Below are 26,998 nucleotides of genomic sequence, written 5' to 3'. Positions count from 1 at the left end.
AAAACTCACTGAAAAAGAGAGAAAAAAAATCTTCATTCTCGTCCCAAATAATATGTGATCCTGTTCTAACGTAGTACTTTTTGTGTTGCCTTTTCTTTTTGTTTCCTTCAGTTTCAGTGACTCGTAATCTGTGAAAGTATACCAGAGGTGTAAGTTGCATCGTGTCTATGTGGTCTTGTTTGTAATACGTGCCAGTGAAGCGATTTTGTTAAACCAGACGCGTGTACTCACCTGAAGTGCTGTTACTAGTATGAAATAAACTTTCCATTCCTTGAATTTCACGCTTCTAAAAAAATGTATCAGAAGGACGCACTTTGAGCACTATTTGACCAGAAAGAGTTGCCACGTTAAACTCGCTGAGCGTAACTTTCTTGTTTTAGCAGGGTTTAGTGAGGGTTTGGCCACAGTGCCATGAATATAGTTAACTAGAATATAGCCATGAACTGGAGGAGGTGAAAGGTGGGAAGTAGACACGAAGCGCTGGCCGCAAGAAAGTGCGCCAGTGCCACCTCTCGTTCAGCATTTGGAATGTCAACTGGATGGCGGGACTTCTATATGCTGAATATTACACATTGGTATGAGACTTTTGTTGAAGTGGAGGAGAGGAAAAAGAAGGGACTGTGTTCTGTGTCAGGCAACCATCGCAACCATCAATCATCCCTTCTGTACAATAAACATCTCTCACCGTAACATAATTGATGGAGAGTGCTGGGTAACACCTTGGAGCACCGGAAAAGTATGACGGAAAACACATGCCTGGTGTTCCGTTGGAGCCGCAGACTCGCAGGACTTCCGCAGCTACCAGTCGTCATGAACCCTGAGACGGCGAAATCCAACCAGCTGCGCCTAACACCTATCTATGGACACTATTACAGGGAACCGCACCCGTTCTCTGAGAAACCTGGAGAGCCTCGGACGTCGATAAATGGCACAAGCACTAATCTGTATAACGACTGCGACACTACCGTCCAGTGCAACTACGTGCCTCTTTTTCTTGAGGAAATCGCGTTGATGTGGTACGAGAACCACGAGGAGAATTTAACTACGTGGGCGAACTTCGAGGACGAAATCAAGAAGTGTTCTGGAGATCCGACCATGATAGAGAAGCGTGCTGAGCAGACCCTGAGCCGACGTGCTCAAGTACTTGGGAAGTCGTGTATGATGTATGTTGAAGAAGTTCTCAAGCTTTCCAAGAGTGTGGACGCACTGATGATTGATGAGGATAGGGTCGGACATCTCCTTAAGGGCATTGTGGAGAATATCTAAACCTAGCTTATAGCCAAGGATGACTTGCAGTCGGCGAATGACATCATCTCACATTGCCGAACATCTGAGGCCCTTAAAAATTGGCGCATTTCGGCAAAGTTTGGTAGACTCACCAACGTCAAAATGGTGCCCAGCATCGACGTGGTCTCTCCACCCAGCGATCTGGCGTCAACAATACGACAAATAGTACGAGAAGAGCTTGATCGGCAGGACGCTGCTATGCCGCAGATAGCACATGGCCACGGATATTTTACGCTATGCGGCCCCCCACCTGCGTTCATCAACGCTGCGGGCTTCGTCGACTCAAGGACGCCGATACAGTCACGTCGTCTTGCCTATATGTCTGATCCGTGAAACGACTCCATGCAAAGGTCACCCCCCGATATGGCAGTGTGGCAAGATTATTCCGCTAGCCATCTTCAACAGCTAGTGGGACGTGAACCACCTGTGTGCTTTTACTGCGGCGTTCGTGGACATATAGCCCGCTTCTGCACAGAGCGGCGGCGGTCACCTCTGCCGCAGTATCAACGACCCCCGGCATTTTCACATGGTGCGCAAGTACTCGGAGCGACTGTCACTGGCCACAGAACGACTACCGAATCAACTTCCAACAGAACTTCCGCAGCAATTAGCCGGCTTCTGCGCACAGTGTCATGCCGCCAGCCTCTTCCCGCCAGCGTCAGTCACCAGCACCAGGTCGTCAGCGTCTCACTTCTCCTCCTCCGCCGGGAAACTAGACGCCGCGGCCAATGGAGGTGATGTCTCTGGACATTTTTCACTGCGTACAGTAAGCCTCCGCCAGTTTGCATGCTGCAAAACAGGGTCAGTGTTCCTATAGATGGTGACCCACGTCAGCGTTAGCCGACACGGGAGCAACTGTCTCCGTGATGAGCAGCAATTTTAAGACTCGTCTTGGCAAGAAAGTGATGTTCTCTTGGAAAAGCCAGACAACGTTTCGTGCAATGAGTGGAGAAACGTTGCGCCCTATCGGAGTGTGTACTGCAACTGTTACTTTCGGCGCTAAACTGTTTAAGGCAGATTTTTCAGTTCTTCGGAATTCTACTCTTGCCGTTGTCCTGGGGATAGACTTTCTGAAAGAATGTGGAACCACTGTGGATGGCGCAGCTGGTGAAGTTATACTGTCTGGTGTTTGATAAGAGCTCACGCGATGCCAACAGACTATCGCAGTCGTTGATCACATAATTTTGCCGGCCCAGTCAATAGTTCAAGTGCCTGTTGATGTGTTTGTGGTATCACAGCAGATAACGCTGACGTCATAGTTCACCCAATCCAGCTGAGCTGTGCGAATGAGGATGTTGTTGTACCGGATCGCACGGCTTCTGCCATTAGTGGAAAGCTTTGGTGAGGGTGGTGAGCTCTTCTTTGTAGCCGATTGTACTGTCTGGCGGAATGAGTCTGGCTGTGCTTGAATTCGACGTCAGGAGCAACGTTAACGTTGCAGTCATTAGCAACGACAGGAAAAAATGAAAATGCGTCTGACGTGGCTCGTCCTAGTGATGACATACTCATGGGTATGGTGAATAAGACGCTATTACCAGAGAAGAGACAATTGTTAGTTCAGATCCTCTCCAACAACGCATCTGTTCTTAATTTCGCACTCTTTAGCCACAGAATTTTTGCACCACCTTTACGCACTTGTCATGCTATAGATACTGGTTTCACTCATCCCATTCGTCAGAGACCATACATAGTATCTCCGTCTGAAAGTAAAGTTATTGCTGAGCAGGTGCTGAACTGAAATACTTCCAAGAAAGTTATCAGGAGTCGTCTAGCCCCGGAGCAGCACCAGTTATACTTGTAAAGAAGGATGGGTCCTGGCGATTCTGTGTAGATTACCGGCGGCTCAACTCAGTTACAAAAAGAAAGACGCATATCCGCTTTCCCGCATCAACGGTGTTATCGATTGTTTACACTCTGCTTCGTACTTTTTTCCGTATACCTAAGATCTGGGTATTAGCAATCCCTATGCATTCTGCCGATAAAAAAAGGCATTTATAAATCCAGACGGTTTATTTGAATTTAGCGTCGTGTCGTTTGGTCTATGTAACACTCTAGCCACGTTTGAGCGCTTTATGGACACAGTTCTCCGCGGCTTAAGATGAAAATAATGTCTTCCCTATCTTGATGACGACGTAATCTTTTGCGCACGTTTCAAGAACACAATCGCCGACTTGATGTCGTTCTCACGTGCCTTGAGAAAGCAGCACTTAGCTTGAATTCCAAAAAGTGCCATTTTGGTGATCGTAAAACTATAGTTCTTGGCCATCTCGTAGACAAACACGGCGCTTGGCCCGATTCCCACAAAATCACCACAGTCAGCACTTTCTCTCGACCACGCCCGCTGGGAGAACTCCAAAGCTTCCTTCGCCAGTGTTCGTATTTCCAGCGTTTTGTTCCTAGCTTCGCCGATGTTGCTGAGCCTCTTACTCATCTACTCAACAAAGATGTACCCTTCATGTGGAAGAAAGAGTGCGAGTTATTTTCTCAGATGAAGCTTCTACTCACTTCTAGGCCTATTCTTCGTTATTACGACGCATCAGACCCAACCGAGGCGCACAGTGACGCCAGCGGAATTGGTATCAGTGCAGTATTAGTTGAGCGTCATGGTGCCGCCGAACATGTTATTGCCTACGCGAGACGTTCTTTGCGTAAAGCCGAGCACAATTACACTCTTACAGAGCAAGAATGTCTGGCAGCTGCCTTCGCCGTGCACAAGTTTTACCCGTACATCTATGGCCGCCGATTCTCCATCGTCACAGACCACCACACACTTTGTTGGCTCACTGATCTACGAGATACAGCCAGCCATCTTGCACGATGAGCGCTCCGTTTGCAAGATTATGACATTGATGTTTGCTTCAAGAGTGGTTGCCGTCTAGCGGACGCTGACTACTTATCGTGACTTCCCCTTCCCATGACTGAATGCTACGCTGACAATTTAGACGACTGTCTGGCCGCTCTTGACTCGCGGTTTTCATATATAAAAACGTTCCAAACAGAACAACGTCAAGACAGTAGTCTGACATCTTTTTTCTCATCTTCCGTCAAAAAGCTTCATCAGAGCTCATTCGTCAAGCAGAATGGCATTCTTTACAAGCGAAATTTTGCTGCGAATGGGGCCCGCCTACTTTTGGTTGTCCTCAAATCTTTGCGACCCAACGAGCTGCAAGCTCTATGCACAACGATCCAACATCTGGGTATATAGGGTTTGCCAAGACCTATCACCACACACTGAAACGTTTCTGCTGGCCCCGCATGCGTCAGGCTACAGCTAAATACGTGACCAGCTGTGAGCATTGTCAACAGCACAAGAGTCCAACAAGTGCGCCGCTAGGATTTCTCCATCCCATACCGCTTTCATGTTTTTCCTTTGAGGTCGTTGGTATTGACTTGATTGGCCCTTTTCCACGATATATCACTGGGAACCACTGGACTATAGTCTGTGTAGACCAGCTCACTCGGTATGCCGAAACCGCAGCAATCTCTGCCGCAACAGCCGATCACGTTTGTGACTTCCTGCTACGCTACATCATCCTGCGGCATGGGCACCTTCGTGCCATTATCAGTGACCGTTGCCGGCAGTTTATAGCCAACGTCGTGGAAGAGTTGCTTCGTCGGTATGCTTCCCAGTTTCGTCACGCCACTTTTTATTATCCTTGGACCAACGGTCTGACTTAGCGTGTAAACAGGACGCTCATTAACATGCTCACTAAGTATGTTGATTCCAAACATAAAAACTGGGACGAAGTTTTACCGTTTATGACCTGCGCCTACAACATTGTGCTACAAGATACCATCGGCTTTAGCCCGTTTTAACTTCTATACATCCGTGAACCACGTACTATTCTTGACAAATTCTTTCATTTTCAGAGTAATAAAACCCGTCCCTTGCAGTGAAACTCTGTCGCGCAGAGGAGGCACGACGCATCGCGCTTCTCCAGACTTTCGCCGCCCAAGACCGTTCAAAAGCTCGATACAATAAGCGACATCGACATGTGTCGTTCAGCGAAGGAGATATGATGAGGCTCTAGACTCCATACCGCAAGTGTTGCGTGGCTTGTATCAAATGTTTCTCGCCCACTATACAGGTGTTTTTGTCGTTTTGTCGCGCCATAGTGACGTTACATACGTGATATCACGCCTCAAATCTTGTGACCCTCGTTTCAGGAAAACTGACATTGTACATGGCTCCCGGTTTAAGCCATACCACGCGCGACACTGACTAATTCACCAAGAGGGGCATCGTCTGCATTGAGGGAAATGATACGGGACTTTTGTTGAAGAGGAGCAAAAGAAAAAGAACTGACTGTGTTCTGTCCAAGGCCTTCCATCTGCAAGCATCCATCATCCCTCCTGTAAAATAAACATCTGTCACCGTAACAATATGATGAAAAGATGGGAGATGGCGGTAATTGGAGTGTTCACTAGATGGACGGACGAATGGACGGATGCTTAGCTAGATGGACGGACGAATGGACGAATGCTTAGCTAGATGGACGGACGAATGGACTGATGCTTAGCTAGATGGACGGACGAATGGACGAATGCTTAGCTAGATGGACGGACGAATGGATGGATGCTTAGCTAGATGGACGGACGAATGGACGGACGAACAAAGACACAGACGTACAGATGGATGCAGGGACGTACGGACGAAAAGACGGACGAACAAAGAGACAGACGTACAGATGAATGCAGGTACAGACGGATGAATAGACGGAAAAACAAAGGGACAGACGCGCAGATGAATGCAGGTACAGACGGACGAATAGACGGACAAACAAAGGGACAAACGCGCAGATGAATGCAGGTACAGACGGACGAATAGATGGACGAACGAAGAGACAGACGCGCAGATGAATGCAGGTACAGACGGACGAATAGACGGACGAACGAAGAGACAGACGCGCAGATGGATGCAGGGACAGACGGACGAATAGACGGACGAACGAAGAGACAGACGCGCAGATGGATGCAGGGACAGACGGACGAATAGACGGACGAACGAAGAGACAGACGCGCCGATGGATGCAGGGACAAGACGGACGAATAGACGGACGAACGAAGAGACAGACGCGCAGATGAATGCAGGGACAGACGGACGAAGAGACGGACGAACGAAGAGACAGACGCGCAGATGGATGCAGGGACAGACGGACGAATAGACGGACGAACGAAGAGACAGACGCGCAGATGGATGCAGGGACAGACGGACGAATAGACGGACGAACGAAGAGACAGACGCGCAGATGGATGCAGGGACAGACGGACGAATGAAAGTACCTTTAATAAATAAATAAATAAATAGACGGACGAACGAAGAGACAGACGCGCCGATGGATGCTGGGACAGACGGACGAATAGACGGACGAACGAAGAGACAGACGCGCCGATGGATGCAGGGACAGACGGACGAATAGACGGACGAACGAAGAGGCAGACGCGCCGATGGATGCAGGGACAGACGGACGAATAGACGGACGAACGAAGAGACAGACGCGCCGATGGATGCAGGGACAGACGGACGAATAGACGGACGAACGAAGAGACAGACGCGCCGATGGATGCAGGGACAGACGGACGAATAGACGGACGAACAAAGAGACCGACGCGCCGATGGATGCAGGGACAGACGGACGAATAGACGGACGAACGAAGAGACAGACGCGCCGATGGATGCAGGGACAGACGGACGAATAGACGGACGAACGAAGAGACCGACGCGCCGATGGATGCAGGGACAGACGGACGAATAGACGGACGAACGAAGAGACCGACGCGCCGATGGATGCAGGGACAGACGGACGAATAGACGGACGAACGAAGAGACCGACGCGCCGATGGATGCAGGGACAGACGGACGAATAGACGGACGAACGAAGAGACCGACGCGCCGATGGATGCAGGGACAGACGGACGAATAGACGGACGAACGAAGAGACCGACGCGCCGATGGATGCAGGGACAGACGGACGAATAGACGGACGAACGAAGAGACCGACGCGCCGATGGATGCAGGGACAGACGGACGAAAGAAGAGACCGACGCGCCGATGGATGCAGGGACAGACGGACGAACGAAGAGACCGACGCGCCGATGGATGCAGGGATAGACGGACGAACGAAGAGACCGACGCGCCGATGGATGCAGGGACAGACGGACGAACGAAGAGACCGACGCGCCGATGGATGCAGGGACAGACGGACGAATAGACGGACGAACGAAGAGACCGACGCACAGATGGATGCAGGGACAGACGGATGAACAGACGGACGAACAAAGAGACCGACGCACAGATGGATGCAGGGACAGACGGACGAACAGACGGACGAACAAAGAGACAGACGCACAGATGGATGCAGCGACAGACGGACGAACAGACGGACGAACAAAGAGACAGACGCACAGATGGATGCAGCGACAGACGGACGAACAGACGGACGAACAAAGAGACAGACACACAGATGGATGCAATGACAGACGGACGAACAAAGAGACAGACGCACAGATGGATGCAGCGACAGACGGACGAACAGACGGACGAACAAAGAGACAGACGCACAGATGGATGCAGCGACAGACGGACGAACAGACGGACGAACAAAGAGACAGACGCACAGATGGATGCAGCGACAGACGGACGAACAGACGGACGAACAAAGAGACAGACGCACAGATGGATGCAGCGACAGACGGACGAACAGACGGACGAACAAAGAGACAGACGCACAGATGGATGCAGCGACAGACGGACGAACAGACGGACGAACAAAGAGACAGACGCACAGATGGATGCAGCGACAGACGGACGAACAAAGAGACAGACGCACAGATGGATGCAGCGACAGACGGACGAACAGACGGACGAACAAAGAGACAGACGCACAGATGGATGCAGCGACAGACGGACGAACAAAGAGACAGACGCACAGATGGATGCAGCGACATACGGACGAACAAAGAGACAGACGCACAGATGGATGCAGCGACATACGGACGAACAGACGGACGAACAAAGAGACAGACGCACAGATGAATGCAGCGACATACGGACGAACAGACGGACGAACAAAGAGACAGACGCAGAGATGAATGCAGCGACATACGGACGAACAGACGGACGAACAAAGAGACAGACGCAGAGATGAATGCAGCGACATACGGACGAACAGACGGACGAACAAAGAGACAGACGCAGAGGTGAATGCAGCGACATACGGACGAACAGACGGACGAACAAAGAGACAGACGCAGAGATGAATGCAGCGACATACGGACGAACAGACGGACGAACAAAGAGACAGACGCAGAGGTGAATGCAGCGACATACGGACGAACAGACGGACGAACAACGAGACAGACGCAGAGATGAATGCAGCGACATACGGACGAACAGACGGACGAACAAAGAGACAGACGCAGAGATGAATGCAGCGACATACGGACGAACAGACGGACGAACAAAGAGACAGACGCAGAGATGAATGCAGCGACATACGGACGAACAGACGGACGAGCAAAGAGACAGACGCAGAGATGAATGCAGCGACATACGGACGAACAGACGGACGAGCAAAGAGACAGACGCAGAGATGAATGCAGCGACATACGGACGAACAGACGGACGAACAAAGAGACAGACGCAGAGATGAGTGCAGCGACATACGGACGAACAGACGGACGAACAAAGAGACAGACGCAGAGATGAGTGCAGCGACATACGGACGAACAGACGGACGAACAAAGAGACAGACGCAGAGATGAATGCAGCGACATACGGACGAACAGACGGACGAACAACGAACAAAGAGACAGACGCAGAGATGAATGCAGCGACATACGGACGAACAGACGGACGAACAAAGAGACAGACGCAGAGATGAATGCAGCGACATACGGACGAACAGACGGACGAACAAAGAGACAGACGCAGAGATGAATGCAGCGACATACGGACGAACAGACGGACGAACAAAGAGACAGACGCAGAGATGAATGCAGCGACATACGGACGAACAGACGGACGAACAAAGAGACAGACGCAGAGATGAATGCAGCGACATACGGACGAACAGACGGACGAACAAAGAGACAGACGCAGAGATGAATGCAGCGACATACGGACGAACAGACGGACGAACAAAGAGACAGACGCAGAGATGAATGCAGCGACATACGGACGAATAGACGGACGAACAAAGAGACAGACGCAGAGATGAATGCAGCGACATACGGACGAATAGACGGACGAACAAGGAGACAGACGCAGAGATGAATGCAGCGACATACGGACGAATAGACGGACGAACAAGGAGACAGACGCAGAGATGAATGTAGCGATAGACGGATGCATGAATGGACGGATGCACGAATGGACGGACGGACGAATGGACGGACGGACGAATGAACGGACGGACGCACACGGGTGAACGGACGGACGCACACGGGTGAACGGACGGACGCACATGGGTGAACGGACGGACGCACACGGGTGAACGGATGGACGCACACGGGTGAACGGATGGACGCACACGGGTGAACGGATGGACGCACACGGGTGAACGGATGCAAGAACAAATCGACGGACAGACGCTTCACCCCACTCATCATCATGCACAGCCGGGATATGATCCCGTGACTGGCGGGTCAGCAGTCGAGTACCTTGGTGGGGCAAAAAGACCTCCTGTATGCATGTGGTAAATAGAAAGAGATTGTGTCTCATTGCTTTACATCCTTCTTGATCGGAATTCTGTTGCTTTCGTTATGAATCACTATGGTAGCAGTTGATCCCCAGTATATTTCTTCTAGGATGTTTATATATACTTGGTCGACGCCCTGATTCCACAGCGTCTGCATGAATGCTGATATATCTACTGAATGAAACACCTTCCCGTAATCTATGAAGGCTCTTGTATGGTGGTTGGCCGCATTCTGAGCATTTCTCTATTACATGAATAATAGTATGAATGTGGTCTATTGTTGAGTAGCCTGTTCAAAATCCTGCTTGTTCCTTTGGTTGATTGAAGTCTAATGTTTTCTTAGTTCTGTTAGTTATTAACTTTGTAAATAGCTTGTATACGACGGAGAGCAAGGTGATCGGCCTGTATATCTTCAAGTCCTTGTCATCTCCTTTATGTATTAGGATAATGTTAGCATTCTTCTAAGATTCTGGCTCTTTTCCCGTCAGGAGATACCTTGTATACAGGGTGGCTAGTTTTATTTCTTAGCAAACTTTGGCGACTTTGAGCGCGTCCATTCGTCCATTCGTTCACCCATCCATCCATCCATCCATCCATCCATCCATCCATCCATCCATCCATCCATCCATCCATCCATCCATCCATCCATATGCATTCATATTCATCCCTCCCGAAAGTTGGGGTGCACCAAAATTAGCGAAGGAGGGTAAGATTCTTTGACGAATACGAATGGCTAGTCGTGGTATGAAGTATATCACAATCTCGTTGGGTACGTCGTCACTTTTAGCGAAACAATGACAGATACCTGCGAATGAGTACTATGTGTGCCCCTGGGGTGCGAGTTTGTGCCACATGTGATTTACACTTCATATCTACGCAGAAACGATGAGAACGCACATGGGGAAGTTTAATGCGTGAGCGTCCAGAAAAAGCAGACATTCGGGGCGTTGACACGACGAATGCGAAGAAAAATTGGTTCCAGCAGAACTCGAACTCCGGAATTCAGCGGGGCAACCAAAAATTCTGCAACAGAGTCACGCCAGGTCTTGGGACTGCTTTTAAAGTACACGGTAATGTTTGTTTAGCATCAATTAGAATGCAGTGATGGCTCTTCAATTTTTCAAACATTACGTGTATTCTTACAATACAGCCAGCACGTAGGGTTGAGAACAACTGTAGTTGAGGGCATAGCACTGAATTTGATCGACAGTTTTTATCAACAAAGTAACGGCGTGAACAGACAGTGGTGATTTCAAATCAATAGCGTTGAGAAAATCAGTCCATCTCCATGAAGTGAATGACGATGAGAGGACAACGCTATAGGTGTTAAGGTCTCTAATGTCGACGTTGAAGTCGCCCACTGTTATAATGGTGAGACCGATATACTGAACGACGCACGGATGAATTCATGCACGGAAGGATGTATGCACAGACCAACGAACTTGTGGATGTACGAACCTACGAACGGACGCATGGATAGACAGACGAGCAGATGGATAGACACGCGGATGGATGAACGGACGGGCTGATGCATGAACGCATGGATAGACGGATGACGTGGGCGGTTATGCATGGTACGGTCGTATAGTTGATTACGCATAAAGTCAGTAAAGGGCCGCCATCCTCGCTGGCACAAGCTCTAATTATAAGCTTACCGCTTCTGTTGTTGCTAATATCCATGTTGCTGTGGACATCGTTACGCAACCCTAAACATGCGACTGTTTATGCATGTATGTGCTTAAAACTTTTGAACATATCTTTAGCTTCATTTAATGATGTTTTGCTTAATAAAAAATTACAACATGGTCATCTTTCCTCCTCATGCATTCGCAGAACATCGATTCCTACAGTACGTGGGATCTGCCGAGTTTTATGTTATTCGCCCCCCCTTGGTCTTCAGGGAAAAATCACAAGGAAGGGTCTTGCTTCTACCCCCGTATCTCGAGTTTGGCATTTTTACAACCAATATTTTCTGGTGGTTATGGTTCTACATTATGTCAAACGGATGGTTTTTATTCCACTAACACTATATGCACTGACGCCCATGTAAAGGGTGTTGCTTTTTCATATGCAGTTCGCACTGCGAGTACCACATGTTCAATTTGTCTATGTACACTCTTAAAAAAAATGGAGTGACGTTCTCTCCATTTAGGGAGAAACGGCGATGTCCCCAACGTTCGTCTTTAAATAGAGAAACGTTGCTTTCTTATCCACGGAGAAACACGTTCCTCCTTATGAAAATCAACATGGATGTCCCCCGGCGAAGCGAGTAGGCTTAGCAAATGCAACGATTCTCGACTGATAAGGAGTACACGGCACTGAAAGTTACAAAAAACGGTCCCGCTGAGCTTGATATTGCACGAAATGATTATAAAAACAAGCAGACGAACCTGTGGCGGTGAACACATCGCGAAAAAGAACGACGGAGCAAGTACGTTTCGTTCGGTCAGCGAAGCCACGTTCACTCCGATAGACACTGATATATACTGCAGAGCCCTCACCTGAAGAGTGCATGCTAGGCTTGCTGTATTTATTTCTCGCAGATTCACATTGTTTAGCGATGTTATCCATGCGTTTACGGGTCCACAGGTCACGAGATGTGCCTCCAAACCGTAGACTCGATCGCTGCGAAACCATTCCGACTCAGTATCGCAGCTTTGATAGACAGATTCAACGTTATACAAGTAGCTGGAGGTGTGAGAGCGTCATAACCGTGAAGTAAGTGGTAGCTGGCGCCATCTAGAAGGACTGAACAAAACCGAAAAAAAAAGTTGCCTGCCGTGACGTACATTGTCATACCCACTTTCGCGCTCCCTTGCAGATTGTTCACGCCTCAGCCCATTCATAATTATTTACGTCACAGCCCATTGAGGATTACTGTCACTGACACCGGAAGTCAAATATGCGCTGGTGCAATGCACATAACTACACATGCACACATGGGCACATAATGCACATGTTGTACGCAACAAGTGTACGCTAATATATACGCTAACAAGTACGCAACAAGAGCACAATCAACCACTCACAGCAACGAATCACACTACGACGTGTTTATTCACACCATACTATAAAAGTGCGCCAGCTTATATAGCGATGAATTTCGACTGACCATAGTGGCACAGGTTACAAGTAGGTTTTCTTACACTTTTTTTTACGTTTCGTATTAATACCACAACATGCGCACACGTAAATATATTGTATCTGATGCTAAGACAAACGCGAGTTTATCAATGGTCGCACAATAATGAACGGAATAATTACTAGAGCTTATCAGGTTTTCACGAAGGCGGATACCCCCAAGCCTTGCATAGTTGCCCACGGCATTCCGAACGCTCCTCCATCTGTTGACTACTGCCACAGTTTTTTTCTTGAAGCCTTCGAGAGTGCACACACTTGCCGCGCGTTAGCCATTTCAGAGGTCACGTTTCTTTTTCTTCTTGTTACTTTGAGAGGGCGCAGCATGCAGACCAAACTTTGTCTCCATCGTGGTAGGTGTTCTGTGGTCACGTCGACCTCGTTTAGTTGCTTCGTCTTAACGTTTGCTTATATTCTTTTTACATGCGTACCACAAGTGTGACCGTTAGCCATGGATACAGTACACCACTAGCCCTTCAATGATAAGGTTTTTGATGCGGTAACGACCGTCCTAGCAGTGTATACATACGTTACAACGGGGGTCTTGCGAGAGAAATAAGCGATGACCTCGCATGACGGTATTTTTTCGTGAGCTATGACAGTGGCTGTTGGCGCCACGGCAGCTCTAATACTTGAGTGGAGGAACTATCGCTGCAGTGCGCAAGCTTACTATAACTTTATATAATGTTGTGTCTGCGTACATTTCGGCTTCAGATGCCTCTCGCGATTCAACTCGTGAGTCAACTGGCAATCATAGTGCGTGCCACAATTTTGTTGTTAGCGCTGCGGCTGTGGTGGTTATTACTCTGGATTCGGAGTACTCTTTTCACAAAGGTGAGTGAGCTTTAGTACTTACTTGCTGTGCACAGCTGTTACTAGAAGTGTATTTTGTGTTGAGTTTCTCACGACAAAGGAGAATCATGGACGAGAAAGGCATACTACACGCGTGCATAATTCCTTCCTACTTCTCAGTGCTGGCATGGGCAATTCAAAACGAATGCGATTCAGAATTTGGTTTAACCTACAGAAGTCATTGGTTCACTTTCACAAAAGTTTAGTTATGATGATGTTTAAAAAGTTTCTGATGGTTGTAACCTAGCCTGGCGAATAAACACTCGGTGAAACTTCGCAGCCTGTTTTCCTTTGTGCTTTCACCTGCCGTGGTAGCGTAGCCTTATTGGGTGTCGTGTGACTATGCTGGAGGACGCAGGTTCGACTTCCGGCCACGGCGGCTGTATTCGAATGGGGGTAAACTGCAAAGAACATCCATATGCCGGTAGTGGCACGTATAACTCTATCAATTGTATATGATCGTACTTTCACGCATGGAGTGTACAGTGGTATCAGGTTTCCTAGAATGATGAAAAATTAAGTGTGATGCTTTTTTACGCGCCTCGTTGAATGCACGAGTGCTGTTGGTGCCGTGCGAAACTAAAAACGCGTGGGCTTCCCAAGTACGTCGACACCGAAAAAAATCATTATTTTTTTTACACTCTAAGGTAATTGATAAAGCAACACTGCTTGGGAAGCCGAGCTCCTTGTATTCGTGACGAATTGGTAGTATGATACAACACGAGACACACATGGAAGTGTGCGGAGCATCGTGCGAGTGGCTGACGATAAAAAAAGAGAAGATTTTACTCTACACTAATAAAACAAAAGAAAACGTCACTCCTGCATTGCTTACAACAATCTTAGGTAAAAGCAATCGCTCGCGACTGGCCGCGGCCGGCTATAGGCTTGGCGTGTGCATACGCGCGAGCAAGACCCCCGTGATTGAGGAGAAACTTGAACGCTGAAGGAGGAACGTTGCTCCTTTGGTCCTTGCCGTGAGAGGGCGCGACGGGTAAAGCGCCCGAAAGGGAGGAAGTCGCTGCGCCGAAGGAGGAACGGAGCCCGTTTCTCCATTTTCGCTCCCTTTTTTTTAGAGTGTATGCCAGCCTTCTGCAGTCATGAGTGTTTAGCCAAGTTCTTCATTTTAAAAGCCACATTGAGTTGGACACTTTAGCTCCCCCAAAGTTTACTCGGTCAGGGGGCTCGCGACACCCCCCCCCCCCCCCCCAGTTGATACGCCTATGAGCGTGATAAGCTACAAACTCTTCATTAAAAAAATTTAGGACTTTTCGTATTACACTAGCCAAACAATCGCGGAAATCAGGAGATGCTCACTTTCTGCAAACATTTTCGTCTTGCATGGGCGACTCAAATAAACTGTGGAACTGTTTATTTGATCTAAAAGTACTTTGGCTTGGGCGAGCAAGCTGGTACATAAGTGAATGGGCTTCAGAATGGGCTTCAGCACAATTTAGACGAAGACAATTGGAGACGCACAGAACACAGACGAGCGCTGTACGTCCTCTGTGTGTATCCAATTGTCTTCGTCTAAATTGCGCTGAAACCTATCCAATTCATTTGAGTCGGCCAATATTTGTGTCAACTAATATTTATGTCCACTGTAGAAAGAAAAAGACATTGCCCATTCATGTTCATTTACACAGCCTTGTGCATGATCTGTTCATGTCGTTCCACTAAAAGCTAAAACTTCATTGCAACATTTATCGTTTATACTCCCTTGGCTGTTTTTCTAATCGCTTTGTAAGCACTCTGCTAACGAAGCGATCTTTGTGACGATTAGCGGGCAATCAGTTTTAAAAATCTTATTTGGGAAACGCTGCTGAATGTGCAAACTTACCGACAATTGGTGGGCGGAGGAGCAACGCAACTCCAATGCAGAAGTACACCGCTCCCATAACGACAGGCAGCTGCTTGAGTCCAAAGTCTTTGGCGATCACTGGGGCTTGAAGGGCTATCCTAGCACCACACGTGAGACCCATGAGTGCCGAGGCAGTGAACATCATGTGGAAGGATCCGAACCACGCGAGTAGTTCGAACGCGGCGCCTTGCATGAGATATCCAAGAAGCATCACGGACTCGAGGGAAATAATTTTCGAGTCTATGATGATACCACTGAGAGCTCTGAAGATGATGTCACTGACGGAGAATGCTTGGAGGAGGTAAACAGCACTAGAAGGTTCGATTCCATGGTCACTGGCCAGATCTGTTGACAGGAGGACGTACAACGCCATTCCAAAGTTCACTGCCGTGAAGGACAAAGCGCTCACTAAAAAGCTCAGTGTCACGAATGGTGCCAGCTCGCTTTTCATACACCTAACAATGTTTCTTCCTTTTCGCTTTTCTGAAGGACGGAAGGTGGCGAACTCGACACTAGCACTAGCACTTGATTGAGTTTCTTGAACGTCATTTTTCTCCAAGAATACATGCGTTTCGTCGCTGCAATTGACACCATTTTGTTTGTGGAGTTCTTCAGATTCGGAATTCCAAAACGCAGGCTTGCATGAGCTGTTCGCGGCATCCAACGCTGTCCCATTTTTCTGACTGACTGGTTTCGGTTTGTTTATCCACGGAGGACTTCTCAGGGCAATACAGCACGGGAATGCGTTCATCAGTATGGCGCCGTAGAGCAAGAATGCTTCGTGGATACCGTAACGTGAATAGAAATATTCAATTAGTGGAGGGAAGACAACAGTGTTGAGTCCACCAGCTGTGAACATGAAGCTGCAAGCAGTCGTTCTTCGCTTCTCAAAATGCTGAGCCACGAGCACGTTCGAAGCAACGTAGAGCCCCGATAGTGTGGTTCCTGCGTGTGTAAGATTAACAAATAGCATTTTTTCAAACTCAGGAATTGTGTGCCGCTTGCACTAGTTGCGCAAGGCTAAAACCTACAGCAGAGCTCTTGTTCAATTCAGCTTCTAAATTTTTTGCTAGTAATGCCAAGCTTTTGCCAGAGAAGCGCATTTTTCCCAAGTAGTACTGAACATGAGTAGGCTTGGCCATTATTTTACCGATTTTGGTCAGTTACCTACACTATACGCACAATCTGTATGGTTGTAACGAATACATGTCAGGCACCTTGCTATTACGTGACATGATTTCAGTGACCGGAGCAGATGTTGATAAGTTTTTGGCGGGAACATGTCAATGTACTAGTTGCGCGAGTTTAGTCACATTGCTAGTTGTTAGTTGAAGTTGCGAATTCCAGTCATGTGACTAGATTTTACCGGATTTTACGTAAATTTGGTTCGTGACTAGATTTGTTCTTTTTGTCACGAGGTTTATAATCACCTTCCTAGACATTCTGTTGTTTTATAGTGTTAGTCGCATGACTAGTGATGTGATGCTAAATGGTGCTTAGTCACGTTACTTTATACGGGACGGTACATTCAGTCACTTCACTAGTTTCGTGATGTTACGTGGTTTTTGTCGAATAATTTGTTGTTACGGGATGTTACGCGATTCACAGTCGCCTGATTATATATGTAATTTTAGTCACACAATTAGAAGCTACGTGATTTTCAGTCATGCATGTGACAAGTTGTTACATGACATAACGTTGTTTCAGCCGTATGACTAGTTACGGGGTGATACCCAATTCTATTTACGGGACTAGATATTACGTGCTGTTACGAGACTTTAATGACCTGACTATACAGTACGTGATTTTCATCACCTGATTAGTTGTGTGTGTTACGAAGGCTTTTAGTCATGGGTTCTGATGTTGCGTGACGTTATGTGAACTTTAGTGACGTGACTAGACGGAACATGCTTTCAGGGACAAAAGAAGATGCGTGATGTTATGAGAATTTAGTCACGTGACTAGAGTTGAACGCCTAGGTGACCCTGATAATTATTGCGGCAGCGTGGACCACTGATTTGGCCGCAGTCCTTCAGAACTGCTTCGAGCACGCTAGGTTGCCTTGCTAGAGACGGAAGCAGGTGTTTCTCGCTGATCGCTGACCGGCTGCCACTTGCTAAAGCATAGCAGGCACTTCTTGGTGTTGGTTGAGCTATACCAGACATGTCGGAAGCTCAAGGCCTTTTGTGCACTCCGGCTGACCCCAACGGGCAAGAAGTGTATTCTTAGAATACGAAAAGGTGGAAAGCTACAAAAACTATGGCTTCCCATTTATGAGTGGAACAATGTAGCACTACCATGTCGCTAGTGCCTACTTAAACAACTTATTGCACACTTTGCATTGCATCATATTACTCGAGAACTTCACCTTGTGAATTAGTGCAACGTGTTGTCTATATTGGGTTGTGTCAGTACAGCTTTCGTATATGTCGGCATTCTGTGTAAAGTTCGGGTAGCATGATTTCAATCACGATCGGTTATGTGCGTGAAACGTTTATGAATTTGATATGCAGCCACTCCGTGGTCAAGGTATTGTGTGCAGTAACTTGCGTGCCTTTTGTAAGAGGCGGCAGGCTTTCAACCATGAAGCCGTTATGAGATATACATGTTCTAGGGCCCAATGACAACGCTAGCTTGTACCACGCAATATTACTGCGATAACACATGTTCTAGCGCCCAATGACAACGCGGGCTTGTACTACGCAATATTACTGTGATAATACATGTTCTACTGTGACACTTGTATAAAGGACGTGTGTGTTTGTGAGGCGCTGAAATTACTTTCTCTGAATTTCCAAGCAGAGGGAGTACATATTTGCGCATTGCAGACATTTTGGTCCGTCCGTCCATCCGTCCGTCTGCCGATCCTGATCACCCTCTTAGCTTTAGGTGAATGAAAATTAGTCTGGTAGGGTAAGATGGTGTGAATAATAACACATAGCCGCGGGCGGGTATATGTGCTATAGGTGACAGCGCCTTTATCTACCTCGGAATGGCGAGAACAGCCATCGAAAATCTTATCTCGTGAACTGCGAGCGAAAGCTGGCGCCGAGACGACCCCACGAATGCCCCCCCAAAAAAATGTCATGGCGCAAGCAGGAGTCGAACCCAAGACTTCCGCGCTGCAGTCAAGTATCCTATAACAGAGCCACGCCACATCTCGAAATTTCTTATCAAATAAACCCTCGTGTTCATGAAATCTCGTTTGTGGTTGTGGTGCTCGCTATCCAATTATAAAAACATTACATATGTACTCCTATGATACAGTCGTCACGTCTACTTAACGTCAATCGTAGTTAAGCGCTATCCGCATAAGTTTATTTACGTAGCAGTGTGCAGTGCTACCATACTCGCGAGCACAAGCCCTTTATACCAGCTGACCACTTTGATGCGTGTAATATGTGTTCGTTGGCGTCTGTGCGTGCATTTTACATATATTTAGCGTGACTTCATCACCTTTAACACAATAAGGAAATTACGACACTACCATCATTTATCCGAACGTGTCGCATAAGGTAAGGAAAAAGAGAGAGGAATGCGCATGAGCAATGGTGGTTTAAACGCCACTGGGAGGGACGCCTAGAGGAGAGAGAAGGGGAAGTGAGCGTTGGCCAGCAGACACTGCCCGCGTTGTCGTTGCGAAGCGAGAGGAGGGAGCGTATGAGAGGATAGAAAGGGAGGGGATGTGCATGCGTTATAAGGGTCGTGTTGCTGCACACCAAATAAACAAATAAAGTGAAACATCTTCGAGCACACATTAACAGTATTTATGCTACCATGGGGTTTTTCTGCTAGTAAAAACATAAAGTAGTGGTCATGCCCCCCTCTCCGATGTTACTTAAGACGATCCCCCTCCCCCCTAAAATGAGTGCTGGCATTAGCTCCTGGGCTGTGGCGGGATATACGTAGCGTGAGCTGGTTCAGCTGATAATTCTTAGCTTTGCTTGTTGTCTAGGATGAGCTTATGTTTACTGCTGGACGGATGCAGGGACGCACAATTAACAGGTGTTAAGTGCCTGCTGAGTGAACCTTTGCTTGGTCAGCTGTTGTGTTTCGTGTGGATTGTCTGGCCGTAGGAATATGTGTTCCGTAAACATTTGTGCTGGTTGACGATTTCATTCGTATCAAAGTACTGGGTCTGAGCGCGGGAGTGTTCATCCTGTTTGTACAGTTGGGCCACTTTACTCTACGAAAAAAGCCATAATTCAAGAAGAAGAGAGGAACTGGTGCCGCACATACACAAAAACCTTTCCAAGAAAGGTATTCAAAGTGATGTGAATAGCAAGATTGAGAAAAACGTAGCAGTGAAAATGTTAACACTTACGCAAGTGCATATTCGCAGAAAAATATTTTTTCAGTTTTCACAATAATCTAGGCTATTTTGAAAGTTCTGAAGTTATATAACGGTATACGATGAAACCATGGAAGTAGGCCTTTTTGTATCGCACCTTCTTAACATCTTATCTTAATCTTGTGTACGCCATGCTCGTAAGGAACTAGCCGGAACTGACGAATGAGCTGTCCCAAAAAGGCGTATCGCTTCCCGGAGAATAAGGTTCTTTGGGTAGAGGGGCTGAAAGAGGTGGGTAGGACATTTAAGTAGGAAGGCCTTCATGTATTACGCCAACCCTCTCTGGAGTTGGGTGTCTGCAGCATAAGGCTACAAGCTACCAGAACACTAACCTGATCTGGCCAGCACAGCATTTCGCTACAAAAGAATGAATTCTACGTTATTACCCGTTACTATACCAAATAAACACATTCAAGAGTATTATGAATAAATAAGAGTGAACAAATACTTAGGTTCGTTGAGGTATTCTCTGCGTTGAGAAACGGTGCGAAGGGTTTCCCGCAGGGTTGCTATATGGATAATAAGATTGCGCCACTCTATGCTTTCTCTTTTTATCTCGTTGCGACTATTCGACGGTCGCACATGGTTCTGCATTCGTAATGTGTCTTCGACCGTAGACCCGATCTACTTTATGCACGAATATATTGAAATAATACTGCGTCCTGCATTGCAACAGTTCTCATACACTCAGGCGTACGACCTTTTCTATGTTTATGCTTGCCACGTGACCAGTTTCAAGAAATACCTAAGTGATTGAATAAATGACTGAGCAGACATTTCTGAGACGCACCTCTGCACTGTGCTGACTGGCGGCGGACGGAAAGGGTGCACTAAAGATGAGAACCCATGCACAACTGAGAACAACCGCAAGTCACAGGATCGATTCCCCACCGTGACGGCAGCATTTTCGACGGGCGAGAAAAAATTCACGATAGTCTAGTACCCATTTCAGGTGCTCGATAAAGAGCACCCGGTGGTAAAGTTTCCTGAGCTCTCCACTGAGGTGTGTCTCAGATTCATATCGTGGTATGGGAGCATTGTGGGTGGGGGGTATGAACCCGATTTGTTAATATTTATTGTAAGAGAGCAGACCATTCGGGGTATTTCTGTAATAATTACATCAAAGATATGAGTGCCCAACTTCTTTAGGTGTTCATCCGAGTGCACCGTATTGAATGCGCTCCTTTGCGCCTCATGCCACCACCGCTGTAGTTTTTAAGCCAAATTTCATGGCGCCAAAGATGCACGTTTGCATAACTTCTATAGTCTCATCGTGGCGGCTGTTGTCATTGAGACTTGTCGCTTCGTGACCATACAGAGATTACACGTGCTGCCCTTGACGTGTTTTTGCAATCCCTCTTCTTTCCGACATGTGAGCCAGCAACAAAATTTTGTTCAGTATTTTCATCGGCAAAGTAGAGAGAAACAGCTTTACTAATAGCTGCACCTCTCTTATCCGTCCTCGCGTTTTGTTATCCGAAACTACGGAAACTGTGCGAAAAAAAAGAGACAAGAACAGAGAAAGCTCACGCACAAACGCTTGTGCATGTGCCTTCAGTGTTCTTGTCTTTTGTTTGTGCAGTTTCCGTAGTTATAGATTACCAACTATAGCCCAGCAGTCTTTTTTTTTTGTTCATGTGTGTGAGCGGCATGGCAGCAAGCGCGCTCTTTGCAGAGCTAATGCTAACAGAACTTCCCAACTAACTCTGCCGCACAAAACACCTAGTAGGACATGGTTGTGGCAGCTTACGAAAGGCTGTAATTTTTCAAAAATCAGTTGGTCTAGATCAGTGACATCAAACATGTGGCCCACTTTTGGCATGTGACCCATATCTCCTCAAACGAAGTTTCTTCTAAATATTAGCCACATTATATATACGCCTAATACGAGGAATAGCCCTATGGTTCGGCAAGTTACAGGGACACATATCTGCTGTCACGTTTTTTTCATTTATCATTTTTCGCCACACACCACAGAGGGTCACTACGAGTTTATGTTTGAAAATCGCACTAAAGAAAAAAGAAAGATTGAGTAAAAAGGGCGTCCTTTTGTCCCACAACAATAATCGTAATCTATTTTGAGAGGAGTGACGACCAACTCTTTCGCTAGTGGAGGGGGTCGGGGGCTACCTACCACACTGGTCAGCCGGTATATATATATATATATATATATATATATATATATATATATATATATATATATATATATTACGAGAGAGAGAGAGAGAGACAACTTCTTCAACGTGTTCACAGTTTCATGTAATTTTTTCATACACACAGGCCTTGTCCAATAGCGTAGAAAAAAGAGCGTCAGTTCAACCAGCATGCACTTGGACCACACGTATATGTTTGTCATGCATGATGCGTGCAATAATATTACACGCGACGCTCTTTATGCATTACCTCTCAACTTTCTGCATGAATATTATTACGTTAATGGCGGCCTCCTCAACAGTAGATATTTTACGATTGATTGAAATACATAGTGACTAAAACAGCTCACAAAGAATTCAGTTTTTAAATGTCAAGCACTTCTTGAAAAACAAAAGGTATCTTTAGCATTTCTATCCACTTATTTTAGCTTCCCACGGAGCTCGAGTCCACTGCTTTGTTCGTCGCCGCTTTGCGAGCTGCTTTTATTGCTCCAAGTTGCCTTAAGCGAGGCTAATCAGATATATCGAAGATTAACACGCAAACCTTTCTTGGCTCTTCCAGTTAGGCAAAACTAAAATATTTAAAGTGATTAGTCGCAATCATTTGCTGACAGCCGCTTCGACAAGGCAGCGGCGATGGTAATCATTTTCGACTACAGAATGATTTTTCTGAAGCAGCAAATGCTTTGACCGGTCCATAAAAAGTTCGCCCATTCCCATCTATACTTGCAACGGCCAGTCGCAGCAGAATAAAAACATGAACAAGTGATGTAATATATAGGGCCCCTGTTCAGCGTTAGCCTGCACTGCAGTGCTACTGCACAGGGCGGAAAGCATTCCTAAGAGCCTTCAAAGAAAATTGTCAATGCTGAAATGCAGGAAAAATACCTCTACATTGTAACTTTGCCTTGTAATATTTTCTTTTTCTCATAACAATATAATTAAGTATTTACAGTAACAAAAAGATTTTGCCTTAGTTGTTTTCCCCAGCATGCAGTCCACTATCGAAAGGGGGATGGGGGGCTCAACCTTTTCAACTTTTCTCAGGGGGGGGGGGGAGACTTGCGCTCCCTTTGCCCCCCCCCCCCCCCTGGCTGGTACGCGTATGTATCTTAGGTTTCTTTCCTTGCACTATCACCACGTGCACGAGAGTTACAGGTCACGAACGACTAGCGCATTCTCAGTGTCATCCAGCTCCTTGATAGAAGAGTGGCCTGCACCGAGTTTTCAAGAAAGGAAGCAGAAGCAAGCCGGATGAGGACTATTGTTGGGGGACAAAGAGACATCCTCTTTAGTAGATTTTCTTTTTCTGCGTCGAGATTTTGTTCATAGGGGAAATCAGAATTGACATGTTTTTCGAAACCTGGCACAAAGATGGATAGTATATGATCTTAGATGTGGGCCCATGGAAGGTGACGGAGGTTATGAACTCGTATCCCCCAGTTAATTTCTACGCAATCATATTGTTAAATTATCTTGTGAATAAAAGCAGCAGGGGGATCACAAATGTAAACGCTTGGAAGTATGATATCCGTATGTGTGTATGAGTAGTGTAAACTTTTTAATTCATTGTCTCTTGTGCGTTAGCATCTCTAAATAAACATGACACACTTGTTCAGACTATCACATAGTTTGTCATGGTCTGTACTGACATTAACATAGCGTAGCTGGTGAATGATTGGTGCACACGTACGGATGAAAATAATTGATAAACAAGACTTCTTCCATACTGCGTAGGGGACACCTCTTGTTTCCCAGCTATGCAAGTGCTTACAAGACAGGACGAACCGACGTTCTCGAGATTTAGCGTCTTGCTCTTGGTTGTTCTAGTGTAACTCGGTTTCTCACCGTGAACGATGCCGAAGAACACAACGATGAAATGTGTGCTCTCCGTGAAGTAACACAGGCTCACAGCGACACCCGTGAAGAAAGAACAAACGAGCAGCACTTTTCTGCACGAAAAGCGAGAGCATAGCACGCCCGTCAGGGGACCTGCATGAGAAGGGCGCACGTCATTGGGTATTAGTGAAGCGGGATTACCTGGCGGTTGCATAAAATGATGCCATAAATTGGCCCTGAATATCACGGCAGGTACCCAAAAACATACAAGCAAGCCGTCATCGCAACGTATACACTGTGAGACTACAGTCTCTGAAAATTGAGTTTCCGCAGTATTAGAGGTCGGACGACTCACTACCTGTCTCTTAGCAAGTCACAGCAGCACGAAGTTCTTATGATGTGTCGGTTCATGTCCGCACAGTGGTTTCAGCATGAATAAACTAGAAGATGATTCATTGGAATGTCAGCAGTACTTGCTGAATTTAAATAAACATAGCAGCCCATTTGCATAAACATATGATGAAAGATTACTGTTTCGTAAGTACCGAAAATATTTGGGAATCTAGCGTGCCACGTGCTAAGTATGAAAACATCATACCAGCTCTTTAAATAGGAAACATTTACTTTGTTTATCGCTCGAGCACCAAAAGAGTAAAATTGCAGTATATAGGATAGGGTGGGGTGAAATGTGACGATAGTTCAAAATAGTAAAATTTCATTTGTATTTCACCATACATAATTAAAAATCAATGTAGAAACTTTTCTTTTGGTACAAGGTATGTGTTACATTAATATTGCCATGTTAGTATCAATCTAAACAGTATTTTAAAAATAATTGAAGAATGCTTGAGACGCCTCGTTTTACCCCAACCTGCGGGGACAAACAAAACGCTGCGTGGAGAAAAGCGAGACAGAGTGATATATATTCATTCCTTTAGTTTTGTTTTCAGTAGAAAAACTTACAATTCACTCTGTGGGCCCTTACACAGTCTTTAGGAGCCCAATCCTTGAACTCCACGAATTGATTTTAGACAGAACTTGGAGGGTGCTGTGTTGCTCATAAACTCCATGCAGATCAAGCACCACCAGTCTTTCTTGTGCTGATGTTTTCTTTTGTTGAATCCTTTGACGTCATTGCATTGTTAGACAATTAGAGGCCATATATGTTTTGACGTATCATCTCCGGCTCTTTTTGTCGTTTTAATGCTGAACTGCTCAAGCTTTTTATGGCTGTTAACTTCGTCAGCCATTATTTGTGAGGCTATAAATTTAGAGCTGTGTGAGATTAAGATTTTTCTAGCGCTTGTTTTGCTTATTTAAAGTACTGGAGAAACGTCGTTAAAACGCAATCTCAAGACGTGTTTGTGAACAACTTCACTAGGAGATTCTGCCAATTTTATGCGTCTTTGAGGGCATTCTTGAGATTGGGGAAATACCTAAATACAGCATAAATATAGGGAATCATGTATTGAACGGCAATCAGTTTTTTATGTCGTTTTTCTCCCAGGAGGGCCCACAAGATCATCTCTTTTACGTACGAACCCTCCTAAAAAAGGTTATGGTATATATTAAAAGTAAGTTGACGATTCAAGACACTCTCTTAAGGCGACCGGATGCTTTTTTTGTAGCGTTTTTCTCTATCGCTTGCCAGAATGCAAAAACGTTTTCGCTTTGTCTCCAGGCACCAAACGAACTAAACTTTTATTGTTATGTAGCTCGTAGTCTACAATAACCAAATAAGTATTTACGTTGCTGTGCAAGCGCAGGAGTAGCTTCATGCGAAAATTGGGAAATTCGGCCGAGCGGAATTCTACCCATTTTTCACCCGTTCCGAACACATGGCCCCAGCCGCGTAATTTTTTTTTTGCGCGAACGCTATGAGCAATCATCAACTTTTGCACATAAAAAGGTAGACAAGGACAAGTACTTATTGAGCATTAGGACAAGCACCGAGTTTTTGTGTTAGCTACAGAGGCCAGCAAAGTCAAAATATCGCTTCTTGCTACTTACTCTATAAAAAGAAAACATGTAGTTTAGGAAATGTTAAAGAAACCTAAGCAATCAGTTGTGGCATATGAAAAAAGATTCACAACGAGCAAAGCATGCTACCAAAATGAAGCAAAAAAAAGGAAGAAATCAAACAGGATTGAAGAAGATATTAGCAGCTTAAACCAATTATCTCTAAACATATCATAACGCAGCGCCGAGGTGTCGTCGTACTGACAGGATTCTTTGCCTTTATTCTTAACGCGTAAAAAGTTGCACTATGTTAAAGATTAAGGACTGTAGAAGCGAAGGACACTAGCGCTGTGAACTAAAATTCTCTCGCAAGAAAAATAATAGAAAAATAATTGTAGGCACATGATAATTAGCTAGCGTAACCTTGAACCTTTGTCACGGAACGGAAATGTCTTCAGTGGTATTCTTTGTTTAATAGCGGGATCTAAATGCAAATATTGTTTAATCTCTGTGATAGGATTCAGAAATCATTATGGCACGCTGATCGACATGTCCGTACTTTTTTTGACAGATCGTTTCATTGAAACTAGACCCACAGAGATACAGGTTTGTGTGGACAGAATTTAATTCACAAATAATAAATATCAAACAAAAATGCCATTTCTGCTGTACAATAATATTGCAGGCTACCGAATAAAAATAGTCAGTAAGACAAGTGTCAAATGTAAAGTTTGAAGAATAAAAGTAAAGAAATGAAAAAGACATGTAGAGAGCACCATCCCATTGCCAACCACATCAATTGGAACGAGCGAAGACTCAGCTATATATTGTACAAAACTATCTGACCTAATACAAAGAT

The 26,998-nt window shown here is 46.1% G+C and overlaps 1 protein-coding gene across 5 annotated transcripts in view; it reads right to left on the bottom strand.

Moving 5' to 3' along the window:
• The window catches only part of LOC119179724 (monocarboxylate transporter 9), a 53,897-nt gene that overhangs the window by 12,470 nt on the left and 14,429 nt on the right, over positions 1-26,998 (bottom strand). For 4 of the 5 annotated variants that reach the window (XM_037430844.2, XM_075869580.1, XM_075869581.1 and 1 more), the window contains exons 3-4: positions 24,190-24,333; positions 15,817-16,782 (exon numbers count right to left, since the gene is read on the bottom strand). In XM_037430844.2, coding sequence (XP_037286741.2) covers positions 15,817-16,782; positions 24,190-24,333 — 1,110 coding nt within the window. The remainder of the gene's footprint in view (positions 1-15,816; positions 16,783-24,189; positions 24,334-26,998) is intronic. The other variant, XM_075869582.1, reaches the window with a different exon arrangement.

This window comes from Rhipicephalus microplus, chromosome 7 (assembly GCF_043290135.1).
Source record: "Rhipicephalus microplus isolate Deutch F79 chromosome 7, USDA_Rmic, whole genome shotgun sequence".
In the NCBI taxonomy this organism is placed as follows: domain Eukaryota; kingdom Metazoa; phylum Arthropoda; class Arachnida; order Ixodida; family Ixodidae; genus Rhipicephalus; species Rhipicephalus microplus.
The sequence above is the reverse complement of the archived record's forward strand: the minus strand, read 5'-3'. Positions and strand labels throughout refer to the sequence as shown.